This window comes from Taeniopygia guttata, chromosome 8 (assembly GCF_048771995.1).
Source record: "Taeniopygia guttata chromosome 8, bTaeGut7.mat, whole genome shotgun sequence".
Classification (NCBI taxonomy): Eukaryota; Metazoa; Chordata; class Aves; order Passeriformes; family Estrildidae; genus Taeniopygia; species Taeniopygia guttata.
This window is the reverse complement of record NC_133033.1, coordinates 9,047,912-9,062,458: the sequence shown is the minus strand read 5'-3', so window position 1 is coordinate 9,062,458 and position 14,547 is coordinate 9,047,912. Positions and strand designations below refer to the sequence as shown.

Sequence of the window (14,547 nt, the reverse complement as noted above, 5' to 3'; positions counted from 1 at the left end):
TCTAATGCAGAGTAATGTATATGACATCTGTTGAGTGGAAATCAGGTTGTCAGCAGAGGAAAGGGACGGTTGCATGTGTCTGTCCTCACTGTGCATGGCCATGGGGAGAGGCTTGCCCAGCATCTGCTGCTTTCCTGCATGATGGGCAGCACTTGGTGACAATTCTTAATAAGGTGCTCGCTTTGCAGCACTTGGGGGAAGTGAAGGGCGGTGACTACAGAGCAGTCTCCTAACATTTCAATGTCATGGCCATCAATCTAATTTTAAATGAATTTTTATTATTTAAAGGCTGGTATTGGGTAATGTTCCTTTAAACAAGGGTGGTTAAACTCAATTAAATGCTGTTTAGCCTTGGGGCTAATTAACAGACTGGTAAGTGGCAATTAAATGTAAAGATTAGATTATTGTTAAAGTCAATTGAGAACAGTTCTTTTTGGAGATGAGATCTGATGCTTATTGATTATTTTCAAGAGCGTTTTTGGTACTTACTGCTTTTTCCTTTTTCTGAGAAACCTTCAATTTTCAGCGTTCTGACATGGGTCAGTGAATAATTTACTCTTTAAGAACAGTTCACATAAAAGTCTAAATAGCAAGCTTTATTCCATTGTTACTATGGACTCCTTGATAATAATATTTTTCACATATGAGGACCTTCCAGCCATCTGTTATTTAAATACTGAATGGTTGATGATTCACAGATACATGGTTCTGTGTGAGAGCTTAGGTCGACTATAATGAGTTTTTATTTTTGTCGTTGTTGCTTTCACCTGTGCAGCTCTTGATCCTGTTTTATCCTGTCTTTCTTTGTTGTAGTTTTGTTTACTTGGTTACGGTGCCAGTGATAGCCATTCCTGCTTGCTTAGAGGAAAGGTTCATCTTGGCAAGTTACCACTGTCATTGATCTGCTCAGCTTAGCACCTCAGGTTAGCCAGGCAGTGATTCATTTCCATGGCTATGCAGGGAACTGCTGGAAAATGTAACAAGAAAAACTTGTGCCTTCACATTAAATCTTCCTCACTTTTAACCTTTGGTATATTGCATTTACAAGAATTTGCAGAGATTTTCCCTTCTTCCCTATATTTTGTGGTGCCATTGATAATTTTATGTCGACAGATGAACAACTGTTGGTGCATCTGATGTCAAGACAGATGGCATGGAAGTTCATGGCTTCTGAAAGAATTAGTCTAATTGAGATTGAAAATATTTTAGACATAACCTTTGAACAAATGAAAATAATGTAAACCTTGCAAAAGAGTAAAAGGAAATGTGTCTGATTACAATAAAACCAAATTGATAACAGGTGGAATAGGACTGCTATAGTTCATGGAAATGTGGGTTGGAATTAAGGTCATGCATCTTTAGGAAGAAAAGAGAATTATGTCCAGAATTAAACAAGTTCTGATTTTTGTCTTGGGATCTGGTTTGCACTCTTCTGGGGGTAACAGGCAAGTCAAATTACTGAAGAAGAAAATGAGGCCATGTTTCACAGCTGGTCCTCTTTATGAGCTGGCAAATCTTTGTGCACCCATATTTGTCCTCTAATTTAATAAAAAATATGATTTTACAGCACTTTTTGCTCTCAAGTTGCTTAAGAGATGTCGTGAATTGATTGTTCTAACTTGGAAGTGATGAACCGTGAGATTAAAGGAGAGTGCAATTACCCCCATTCCAGAAAATGTTACATTCTGTGTAACACCCTCAGTAAGATATAAGACATTTTCAGTAATTCTAGAAACAGTTTGATTTGTTTGTGGTAAAAAGGATGAAAGTGTCCAGGTGCTGTTTTTCTGGCATCTCTGAGTGCTGCAGCTGAGGTGAAGTCTCAGTGGAAATTTGCTTCAATTTCCTAACAAACCAAGGGAAGAGTTGGCTTCAGCTGGATCATTCAAGGGGCATTTTGTCGTGCTATTTCAATTTCATGAATTCATGCCAGTTGTGGAACATGTTCTTATAGGGATGTATGGTGGAGGTTATTTTTATAGGAATGTTTTCCCTTGGAAATTTTAGCTTTAATGAAGTCTATTGGAAATAGCTATTAATTTTTTTTTATAGCTTTTCAGAATAGTTTAATAGAAATTCTGCTAGCCTCTACAAAATCTGGTCACCATTTGTAGATGTGATGGTGACCAGACCCTTGCTGTCTTATTTAAGTAAAACAAAATGGGAAACCTAACATTGCTCCAAAATAGTCTTTAAGCACAGTACATAATTACTTGATCAGTGTGTAATTACAATGTTATGAGTTTTATATAATTAGGATTTTATGGACATCTGTGATATAATTTAAGAATATATTAATTTATTTACATAAAAAGCCTATTCTAGGAAACAAGCCTTTCATCAATAACTGTGGTAAGTAACAAGAATATATTATACATAGGCATTCAGAAAATCTCCTGGAGGGCTGCCTGCCTTTATTTAAAGCCTTTTTTGTACAAGCTGTTGCAGTGGATGAGGGGAGACCTATATTTAGAGCTATGGCTTGTTTGGGTGTGTGAGTGAGGTTGGGTGGGCAGTGTCCTGGGCAGGTCTGCTCCATTGCAAGGAATCCAGCGGGCTTTCCAGATTTGCAGGGTGCTGGTCAGCAAGCCCTCACCAGAGGGTGGGGATGGGGACATCCACCTTCTTGGAATGGGTCTCCTGTTAGCCCATGGCTCTTTATCTTGTGCCTGAGGATTGATGGTGTGCCTTGATGAGGGTCTTGTAACTCCAGCCCTGCTTCTTCAGTCAGGTGCAGAAATCCCTTCCTCAGCACAAGGATGTATTCTTGGTACACACGTCCCCAGATCACCTGAGGTTTGGGTTTTGAAGACCGCATATATTTTACAACGTCAGCTGTACACAGAAGTTCCTTATTTTTAAGGAAGATCAAAAACATTTCAGAATTCAGACTTGAAAAGTTTCTTTGTTCTTATTTTGAAATATCTCAAGGCTTATCAGAAGTTGTTGATGGTTTCCTACCTTTGTCTAAATTTTGCTTAGTGTAAAGTCACTTGATATCATACAGGTTTTAATTTTTTTTTTAAATTAGAATTTCCTATTTGACAAATGCTGGAGGATTAATGAAGAGGCCTATATTCAATCTGAATGACATTTGGAAATTGTTCTGGTTTTGCAGTAAGTGTTATCCTCCTTGTTTACTGCTTGATTTGGTACAGGTTCTGCTTTCTTGAATGTTCTAAATAATTGGTCAGAGTTGACTGCAAGATGGCATAATGTCACTTTTGGAACCAGTGTAGATCAGCAATTCAAGAATAATGAGAAACAGAACAACCTTGTGGATATATCATTATGCATAATGTGAAATTATGAATTTTGAGTAGATAAGCTTTTGGCAACTGAATTCTAATCTACATCTCACATTGAATGAATGACTTTCCCAGAACTGATTTATTTTTTAATGGATTTTTTTCTCCTTATTCCTTTTCTTTGTACTGTTTATTATTCTTGGGAATAATGTTTCCCATCCAGAAAACTACATGGGAGGGACACACTGGTGATACTTGAAATGTGACAGGCTCAGATAACTTTTTGCGTGTCTTGGGCTGATGGGAAACTGTTTGTTTAATATGGTTGGCAATATTGAGGCATGGTGGCCTGCCTTATATAATTTTTTCATGTGAAGGCATTATGTAAATGCAAAAATCCCTGTATCCTGCCTTGAGCTGCAGTAGCAGAAGAGTTAAACCCTGGGGTTTGTAGCCCGAGGTGTGAATTCTTGTCTCCTTCCAGGCTCACCATTTGGCTGCCCTCCATGGGACCAATTGTAAATCATAACCTGGTGGTTTGACCTGGGAAATTGGAGGCTCCCAGAGGGGAGCTTGTGCTTGTGACTTTAGAAGTGGGAGAGCTTTACTGTTTGTTGGCCATTTTACCTATAAGCCATGTAAGGTTATGGTTCATAACTGTTTTTTCTATATAATTGTGTTTGAAGACTGTGACCTGCTGGTGCACCCGTGTATGAGCTGACTCATTTACTACCCCTGCACTATTCAGAGTTTGGGATGCTTGGGATGTATCAGCAACTTCTAGGGAGGAATGAAGAGCTCAGAAGGTTCTTAAGAGACTGCAGTAAATATTGAAGCCTTTGTTCTTCTGTCCTTATCCTCAAATAACAGAGAGTTCCTCAAACGACAGTGGTGTGCTCCTTCCAAGTAGTCTCTCCTTCAAAGCCATTTTGATCTTGAATACAGATACAGAAACAACCAGAGCAGTGAAAGATTCCTGGCAAGGGAATAGTTCTGAGAAATAAATAAAATTCTTAACCAGACAGTCATGTGTTTAATATTGTTGATAGACAGTGCCATGCATTTTCCAAGATTTGTTTTTAATTGGACTATGAGGCAGCCAGGGGCTATTTTTAATTTTAATTTGGAAAATCAGTGAGTGTGCAAAGAGGCCTGTTAATGTCCTGTGCTGAAGCACTAATAGCAGAGATGTCCTAACAGTGAGTAGCTGGTGTCACCTTCATGGCCTGGAGCTGGGGGGATACAGAGGTTTTTTTACATAGCTGTGTGTGTCAGCCCAGGACTGCTCCTGCCCATGAGCAGCAGGTTCCTTCCCAATGTGTTTCCTTAAAAAAATGCTTTTTGAAGACATGAGTTACACATTTAATTTTGTTAGATAAACCATTTAGTGGATCAATATTAACCTGAAAGCTTAAGGAAGGTTTAGGATGTAAAGAAGGAAAGAGGATCTCAGGGCAAGTTTTCATCAGTTTTTGATATGGCATCCCATTTCAGCTATGTGTCGCTATCCTGAGCTATGGTGAACTTTTATCTGAAATTTATGCTCTTGTTTGAGTATTCATAACTACCATGCCAGAGAGCCTGCAGAGCTTCTTCTGCTGTAAATGGACCCACTCATGCTCTCTTTTCTACAGGCTGCATCTGTGCTCCTCTTTTTCCCAGTATCTCTCTAGTCCTGTTTTTGTTCATTCATCTCAAATATGCTTCTTTTAGTGCTCCAAGTTCTCCCTTCCTGTCATTTATCTCCTGAAATTTTGCTACTTTGGCTAGTTGTTATTATTCTGTCATTCAATCCCTTGTGTGGTACTTGAGAGCATAATCTTCTAACCTAGTTTACATTACACTGTCATTATGAATTATTAATGTTCTAAAATAAAATCTTCAAACCGTAGTCTTTGCTGTGGTGAAAGAGCTCTGTGTGCTTTTGTTTCCTTCCTGTTCTCCCTGGCCTTTCCTTTCTTCAGACCTTTAGGTCTTTAGAGCAGGGATGTTATTGATCCAGCCATCTGGGATAGACTTGGCTGTGCACTTAGAATTGCATTGTCACATCTCTGAGTTGAGATGGGCAATTATTATATAAACACTAAAAAAGCTGGTTTTGGAAGTAATTCTTCTGATTCTCATCAAAGACATGCTGTGCAAATAGAAGTGATAATACATGTTTGGGTTATAGCTTGTCTGAGAAGGTGAATATTATTTTTTGTACTCTTCATTAAATTTTTGTTTTGTTCCTGGGAGTCTCACTTGTATTTGTCAGCTGATGAGAAATTTTGAATAGCAGAACAGGTCAAGTTATAATTCATAGCAAATTTTTAGGGCAAAATTTTCCACTGAAAAACAAGAAGTCAATACAAGCTTTCTTCCACCCTTCATTTTAATGCAACTGTTTGCCCATTCTGCTTTGGAGAGACTGGAAGATTCCAGAATCATTACACGCCCGATTTTCCAAGCGAATCAACGCACAAATATTGACCAGAAGTGTTCCTTTAAAGTCACGAGTGTCTTCATTGCCCTCGCAGGGAACTTGCAATTAGTGTGAGCAAAATGCAGTCGATTAGAGCTGCGTTTGTCTTTGGCATGGAGGAGAGGCCGTGGGGACGTGTCCCGGCCTGCGCCCCACGGCCGAGCGCGCGCAGCCTCCGCTGGTGCCGCGATGGATCTCGGAACCGGGACCTGTCGCTTCTGCAAGCTCCCCCTGGGTGTCCCGAGCAAGGGCAGCTGCAGGCTGGGCCGCAGGACGCCGCACTCGCTGCTTTACATCGTGCTCTTGTAAGTGCTGGCCGGCGTGGGGAGCGTTCGTGGTTCTGGAGCTGTGCGTGCTCTGCTGGGAGGGAGCTCTGGGACACGCAGGTGGTGTTGGGCTGCATCTGTGCTCTGCCCGCTGCTGTGTTTGTTTAGGAGCCTGTGTGGTGTACTAAACACTTTGGCCAGCTGGAAATAGGATTTTCTTTTCTTACTCGCTACATTTTAATAGGTAGCGCAGAAAATGTTTTTGTTAGAAAATAATTTTTAGTATTGTGTACATTTGTGCTTAAATTTTAATTTTCTTATCCTTCCCTAATCTATAAAATATGTATAATGCTACAACTCCTAATAAAAATTTGAAAGAACAGAAAAGAAAGTGAATACAAGATAGATATTCCCATTTATTAACACTTCCTCTTTTTCTTTATATCTGAGATGGCTTAAAAGGTCATTGGTAAGGTGGGTTATGAAAGTAATTTATTTTAAAACCAAGCAATTTTGTTATATATTTTTGTTTCTAGCTGTATTATTTAGATTTATTTGTGCCATTTTTAATGTTGCAGTAAAGTATAGTAAGATACAGCATTGCAAATGGATAAATTTTGGTTTTAGTATTTCAACATGAATGTTTCTCTGGAGACTGCAGAAATCATTACAAGTTCCATATCTGTCCATTCTGTACTTTATTTCAAAGCTGAGAATTCAGTTTGAGTCAATTTATCTTAATTTATTAAATCTGCTTCTGGGTTCTAACACTTATGTCTCCACTTATGTATAGGTAGACATACATGTTAAAAGTCATATATAAAATAAATGTCTTCATTTGAGACCTTCTAAATAATATGTGTATTTTAGGAAACCTCGGTTTTGTAATGAACCACCTTTATGGGTTTCTCAGAATTACAGTAGAACAGTTGATACAGTTGTATAGTTATTTAGAACTGTATGGCTATTTAGAGTTGTAGTTATTTAGAAATCTGTGGTCCAGGCTTCTTCTTATGTTCGATCTGTTTGTATGTTATGTATTTTTCTGAGGCTCACAACCTGGAGTAGTTTGTTTGTCTGACAGTTGATGATAATCTTATCACAGTTTTCCCTGACTTTAAGATTAAAAGCTAAGCTCTTGCTGTGAAGATTCATAGTATTCCAGAGGAACAGCTAAAATAGGGGCCAATTTATCTTAAAAATGCATGTCCAAATAAGGATGTAATTCTGCCTTTAAAACTAGATAAACTTTTTCTCCTTTTTTCGTATGTGTGTGTATCTGCTAGCACCCCTCATGTTCCCCAAGCATGGTTTTGATTTCTCATGTCTCTTTTGTACCATGCTTATTTTGTAAAGTCTATTCTTATCCCATGCTCTAACTTCATTAAGAATTTATGCTTGAAAATGTAAAATTCATCCTGTTCATCTGTTCATTACATTAGCATTCCCCTTGCTCCCAGAATAACTCTTCTTAGCCAACATCCTACAAAATAAGCTTTTTGTCTCAGAAAAGCCATGGTAAATGCAAGGGCTTTACAATATCCTTAACATTTCAGCTGAGCCTCAGTGTGTTAACCAGAGAAGGAGGAAACAAGCTGTAGAGAGGAACGTCCTGCACCGGAGATTGGGGTTGGAGCAAACAACCTGAATTATACTGAGAAACAAGTCAGATGCCAGGGCTTGTTTTGGAGTTCAGGCTTGATTTGGTTTTCTGGGTAATACACTGTGAAACAGGTGACAGCACTCCCTGCTCACTGCTCACCTCGTGTGCCCTGAGCCTGGGGGCACCATGGTGATCCTTGGCATGGGCTGCTGCCCTGGGATGTGTGCTGGGGGTTTGTGGTCCTGCATAGATGAAGGTAACCCTTTTTGCTTTTGTGAGTTGGTAATTGAGAACTGAGTAGCTCACAGCCCTCTAATTCATGCAGTGAAATACAGCTCAGTTCCCTCTCTTTGTGGTTTGCTTTGTTCATTTTACCTTAACTGCTTGCCTGTTGTCTTGGTTTAGTTTTAGCATCCTTTCTTCTTCAGTCCTCACTCCCTGTGAAGACACAAAGTCTGCCAGCCAGCCTTTGCTCTTACCCTAATTTCTCCTTTAGGCTCTGCACTGTAGCTTTTCTTTAAAATGGGGGGAATAGCACCTGCTTTTTCAAATCTGCTTTGCTGATATAATTTTGTTGGAATGGTTATGGATCCTGTCTGTCAAGGAGTGTGTGTTACAGCTCTTTGGAATATGTACAAACTTCATGTTACAGGAATTAGCAGTAGCCTGGTGGTGTTACTCAAGTACAGGGAGCCAGAGGTGGAAAACCTCTGCAAAGAGCTGAAGTGCTGTACTTCTTCATGGAGAGGCTGCTGCAAGCTGGAGTGGCAGGAGAAGAGATTAAGTTATTAAGTGAACTGTTTGCAAATCCAGTTGCACAGTGAATTCATTAAGACTGTATTACAGGTTAAAAAGGAAGTTTTAAGTGCTTTGGGATAAATAATACATGACAAAGATGAGGAAATGCTATGGTGGCAAGAGGAGGGTTCAGTCTGGCAAAGAGGAGGGAGATCTTTTGGATGAAGATGTTGTGTTACAGCAGCACTCTGTGCTGCTGTGTTTTTTACAAGTGCTACTGAATGTCCTTAACTACATTTTGGATAAAGCGTTAGAAGATTTCTGTGTAAACAGGAAGTGACATTTTCAGATCTGATTTTCAGTATTGTTGTTTTTCAAATAACATTTCTCAATTTTTATGGCATTTGAATCACATATGGGGTTACATTTGATTAAATTGGACAACTGACATTTGAATCACACATGAAGAAGGCTAGGCTAAGGAAAGAATGCAAGATCCAGTAACTTATTTAAAGAGGATAATTGACCTTTCCATGGCATCTGAACCCAATTGTCAAGTCTGTGAGTTTGAAATTATGTTAAGCTTATGTTATATTGGAGCTGAAGGTCTTACTGGTGTTACTTGGGAAGGGTAGTGTTGCATGGAACATTAACATGCTAATAAGTGATATTTTTGTAAATAAAAATACAAATAAAAAATATTTCTTATTAAATATTCATAGGATTTGGGGCACAATTAACTTGGTATTTTAACACTGCTCACTTATCACTTATTTAGTAGTGTCTTCACTTAAAAGATTGTGATGATGGAGCTGTAGTTGGCATTCTCTATATCTGAGCTAGTACAATTTTGTGGGAGTTGTTCTAGACTGAAATCAGAGCAGTTGCTTGTGCTTAACTGTGCAGTGATATTGTAGTGCATTAGATAGCATTTCAGGCTGTCCTCTAGGATGACAACCCCTGTTAGTCCAGTAACTGTGCCCAATTAAAGTTACATGAGGAGCTGGCAGCTTACATGCAGGTGCACTGCCTGATTGCTGCTTCAGTGAATGTTTCTGATCCTTTGAATCATTAACTAGTGCAGTCACTAGGCTGTTCCTTGCATAGGGAATGCACACCAGAGGGAAGTTTAGTTGTTCTTCATCCCTAAAACCCTTGGCCCAGCTGTTTGTATACAGAGGTAACAACTGAAACCCATGGGAGCCACTGCAGTAAAACACTATGGCTCTTTAGATCTTGGGGGTGGCTTGGTGATTTCGGCCCCAAAAGGAAGAAATGTATGGTTTTATATCTTAGAAAATGATTGAAAAGTGAACCTTGAAGATACATCCAACCTAATGTTTTCTGTCAGACTGTTCCTAGGAGTCTTGCGGTTGCAGGCGGCCCAGACAGTTCGTTCTTCACTTGCTTAGGTCACTGTTCAAATAATAATGATGCCCCAAATAGCTCAACACACATCTCCCATGTAATTTTTTTTTTTTTAAAGGAACCGTCCTTTTTGGTTTTTAAAGCATAAAGGAAGAACTTTCTCCTTTCCCTCTATTGCAGTACCAAAATTTTCTGCTGGGGTTTTTGCACCTTAGACGCTTTTTCAGTGTAGGGTGGCACAGAGTGGGTATCTTCACCTGTGTCATCTTATGCTTACTTACAATGGAATAATTTCCTGTGCTCGTTGGGCATACAATTTAAAGTTTAAAATAAGTCAATATGCTCTTTATAGAGATAGAATGTATCTTATGTCATGACTTCTCCGAAGAATTTGGCTTTGCTAGCAAAATAGTTTCAATTTCTGGGCATTTCTAGTGAATAATTAATGGATTTCAGTCTAATAACTGTTTTAAAAAGTTATGTCTTCAAGTATCAGGATTTTATGTGACGCTTAATAAATGTAAGCATGCAAGTGATGGTGTAATTAGCAAGAGGTATGTTTTTCCCAATGGCATTTCAACTGGTTTCCATTACAAGTTTTTCTTTACCACAGTGTAGCTTGTGAAATTCATCTTCATTTGAAAACTATCACACTCTTAGCTGGTTCATCCTGGTTGGAGTGTTTAAAAATATAATCAGTACTTTGTGGAAACTTTTCTTGATACATAGTCAACTTAAAATGTAGTCAGTCACAGGAGTTTTGATCTTTGGGATATCCTTTTTCAAAGTTACCTCATTGATCTCCTTGGTACTGCTTCAGACTTTTCAGGGAGTTCGGCTTACTTCTAAAATGATGGATTTTATTTAAAAAAAGATGATCTTATACCAAGGAAATTTATTTAATGATAAATGTAGCTGCTATAAAAAAGTCCAGAAAGCAATGGGTTTCGTGTGGACTGTTTGCCTAATTGCATTCTCATTTAATGTCAGACTTAATTAATGTCCTGCGTTGGTAATGGTAAAGATGAGAAATAGGGAAAGTCGTTGACACTGACTATTTATAACTGTCCAGTGGATGCAGTGTCATTAGGAGGGCTCTGGAAACTGTACATTTGGTTGACAGAGAAATACTCCATCATCACAGGAGCTGCTGAAATGTTCTGCAGGTGGTCTTTTCAGAGGACAAGTTGGGCATAAAGAAGGGAAGGTGCATTAGGAAGATTGATGGAGACTAAATATCCTGGAAGGCGAGTGAGAGAATGTTGTAAAGGAAGAGGTTTCTTCAGGGCCTGGAATTCACAAAGAGAAGTTAATCTTATTATGAGTTAAATAAAATAGAAAACTCATCTTGTAACCTATTTGTGTGAGTGTGTTGTTGACATGTTCTCTCATACACAGGATATGGTATATTTTTGAATTAGTGAGAAGTTTCTGGTCCAAATTTTCCAAAATATTTTGCTGATTGTGCAGAGACAGTAAGGCAGTTCCTTCAAAAAATTATTTTTGTCATTGTAGGTGTGAGAAAATCCTTACGCTTTCTATATTTTTCGCTACTAAAGACAATTCTGCAAATGTTGACACTGTTGTATTTTAAAAGCTTTTTGATGGTTTGTGTTCTTCTGTTTTTCTAGCAAAACCACTACATCTCCAGGTGTGGTGTCTTCCCATTGTTTTTGGGTACTCTGAATTTCTTAGGAATCTCTGGGTCCCACCAGCTTTTGTGCTGGTGCTGATTTGCAGGATTAGAGTCTGTGACTTCCATGTGGAACAGGCATTTTGAAAATTAGGAATATAAAGTGTCGAAAGAAATTTCTGCTAGTTTTGAACCAGTGTTATGTAATACTCAAAGTGCTTTTTGCAGTTCTTGGGTAAAAGCTCTGCAGAATTGTGTTAAATGGCAAGATGGGTGAATGGATGGGTTTCTGATGATAGCAAACACCCCATCCCCTTCCCTGCTTGGGGTGCCCTGTGTTCCCCAGGAACAGCAGAGGATGGACAGGGTTTAGCTGGATTAACATTGCTCTAGGGCTGTCAGTCACTGATGCCCATGGAGAAATGTTCTCCTAAAATGGCTTCTCCTTTTTGTGTCCTTCCTGCAAGAGATGTGAAAGTGCTGCTGCTGAGTACAGTGAATGAATGATGTGTCTTCAACTACTGAGTTTTCAATCATTTTTGTAAAAAGCGTGACTAATACAGATTTAGAGGTGTTAGCTGATTGTGATCTTATTTGCTAAGTATAAGCAGTCAGGAATTTATTTCTACTGTGGTAGGTTTATTTTGTTAGTTAACTGAACACTTTTATTCTACCATTATTGGTCATGAATTTCAAATCATGTTTTAGCTGAGAGAGTAAAATTTTCATACCTTTTCAAAACCAGGGTTTTTTGGATTTGGAAAGTCACATAATATCCTGAATATAATTCCAAAAGGCTAGTGTTCAGTTTCTACTTGATTGGTATATGATATTATGTGGACACAAAAATGAATGTGTTTATTTTTCTCATCAGTAGTAGACAGTGGCAGAGTTTGGTTTGGTTGTACTCTAAATTAACTTTGTCAAATCAACCCACTATGTGATGTAGATTACCTTTGTAAAAATGTTTAAAAGCACTAGAAAAGATGGTCGTGTTGTACAGAGTCTAAAAATCCCATTTGCTTTTTTTTGAATTCCAGATGGAAGGGAATACTTTGCTCAATCAGATACTGTGATTGTTGATAAATGTATGTATTAAAAATATGTGATTATTTAATGGAAAATTATGAAGACCATCTAATTCTTCCATGAGATTCTTTGGAAAGCTAAAGCGAGTCTGGTGGGATTTCTTTCTCCCAGACATTTTTGTGTATTTTTTTAGGGCTGTATTGTGTTTGGAAGGCTGTGCCAGCTGTTGATTGTCATCTTTCTCATGTCTGTGATAAAAAGCTACTCAAGAAGACTGAAATATGAGAACGTCATTAGCTTTCCTACTGGCAGAAGTGCTTAAAGAAGCCACAATAAAAAGAAAATAGATTGCGTGCTGAAATTAAAAAAAAAAAAAGAAAAACAAAGCAGCTCCAGTGAGGTTTTGTTTAGACCCCAGAAAAAGCAAAAACATGGCAAGAGGGTTCTACAGGCATGAAGAGGAATAGTGTGTACTTGTGGTTGATGTGCAAAGGGGGTGTGGGAAACCTGTGATGTGCATCACACGAGTCCCGCTTTATGTTTTGTTGTCAAAATTCAGCTGGTTGAGTTGTTTTTGGACACCAGGTGCTACGTAGGAGTTTGTGTTTACTGCGACTGACGTGGATCTGATGTGGCTGACTTCAGGGGGAGAATGGATTTCTGTTTTTAAAGTGATCTTAGGAGGCATTAGAAGCTTTTTTTTTTAAATTAAAAATCCACTTGGCTTACTGAAGATGAGAGATGGGATTTGTTTAAAGGTGGAAGATTAATTAAGAAAAATAAGCAAAATGCCCCTGATATACCTCATGTAGTTAGGAAAAGAAGAGCCACCATGTCAGAATAAAAACACAAACTAGGGAGCCAGTAGTGCTTTCCGTGCAGACACAGCTTAAACCCCACTGTGTTATTCAGGATTGCAAACAGTGCCCAGTTACAGTTTTGAAAATACTGAAAATATTTTGTTTGTAATTAGATGCTCACAGAGAGATGTATAGAAAGCATGTATGCTGTGTATTCAGCAAACTCTAGGTTTAAACTGTATGTATTAGGAAGAGAATAAATATCTCGTTTTGCACTGCCTCCTAAGGTGGAGGGAGGGAGGCAGGGATGGAGCAGGGAGAAAACAGAGGCAGTGGAAACAGCAGCAATATGTACGCTTGCCTGCCTGTCTCACATTAATGGAACAGCTTGCAAGGTCTACAGGGAATTTGCATTGGCTCTGTCACTGGTATTATTTAGTTCCTTATTTATTGCTAGTGGCTTGATTGTGCTGTATTTTCCCAGCAATGAAAGCTTTTAAAGATCATGTCTGACTCCTTTTGGACAGTGCTGTCCAATTTCTCTCTGCCTGCTACCAGCATGTTGAGACGATCCAAAAGGTAATCTAAGGATTTTGCAAGTAATTCTTACGATGTTTTTCTAAGCTACTTGTTTTAATACTGTTTAATCTTGCTTTTTTTTCCCTGTTTTAACAGACTGAATCATATTCCTAGTACGTTAGATGTGATTTCTTAATTTCTGAATGATTTGTAATTGTATTCATTGTAAAAATCATACTGTGCAGATCCACCGTTCGTTCTTTTTAAAGGTATTTATTTAAAGGCATTGTTCCTTCTCATACTATGTAAATATGATAAGGGGTTTGTTTCTACAAAATGATGGATAGATGCTTACTGGGAGGAAGCTGCTTTATTATTTGAAGTAGCAAAACAGTATTATGTTGAAATAGGCAGCACCATGAAAGACTTGCAAATATTTTGACTTATAGCACTTATGGTCTTCATAGAGATATGCATAACCTTAAATTTTAAATAATGCTTAGTACATTTAGCATTTTTTTTTATTAGAGACGTGGATATGTTAATGTAGCAGTTAATAGGACGAGTGCTTGTATTTACCCTGCTCTCTGGATTTTGATAAAATCCCATTGAAGTGTGTGAACTAATGAATGGTATCGGATCTGATGCTGTACAGGGCTGTCCCTTCAAGACTGGGAAATATCAACATAATTATCACTCATCAGGTGCTCTGTGGAGCTTAACATTTGTAGCCTGAAAACTTACTGGTAAGACTGGTAGGTAGCTAATCCTGACTAAAGCAGTATATGCAGATTTATGAGTAAACAGTTGCAGCTGGTACCAGAATTTCTCAGCAGCTGGTTTGTTGATACAGTTAATAATCTGTGTAAGACTCAGAAT

General features: G+C 38.4%; 1 protein-coding gene across 10 annotated transcripts in view; it reads left to right on the top strand.

Moving 5' to 3' along the window:
* Nucleotides 1-14,547, top strand: part of MAST2 (microtubule associated serine/threonine kinase 2) — a 185,606-nt gene that overhangs the window by 89,298 nt on the left and 81,761 nt on the right. Inside the window, exon 1 of one of the 10 annotated variants that reach the window (XM_030278850.4) lies at nucleotides 7,866-13,728. The exons of the other annotated variants lie outside the window; for them this stretch is intronic. Coding sequence (XP_030134710.4) covers nucleotides 13,655-13,728 — 74 coding nt within the window. The 5' untranslated portion in view covers nucleotides 7,866-13,654. Of the gene's footprint in view, nucleotides 1-7,865; nucleotides 13,729-14,547 lie in introns of those variants that run through there. 10 annotated transcript variants of the gene reach the window in all.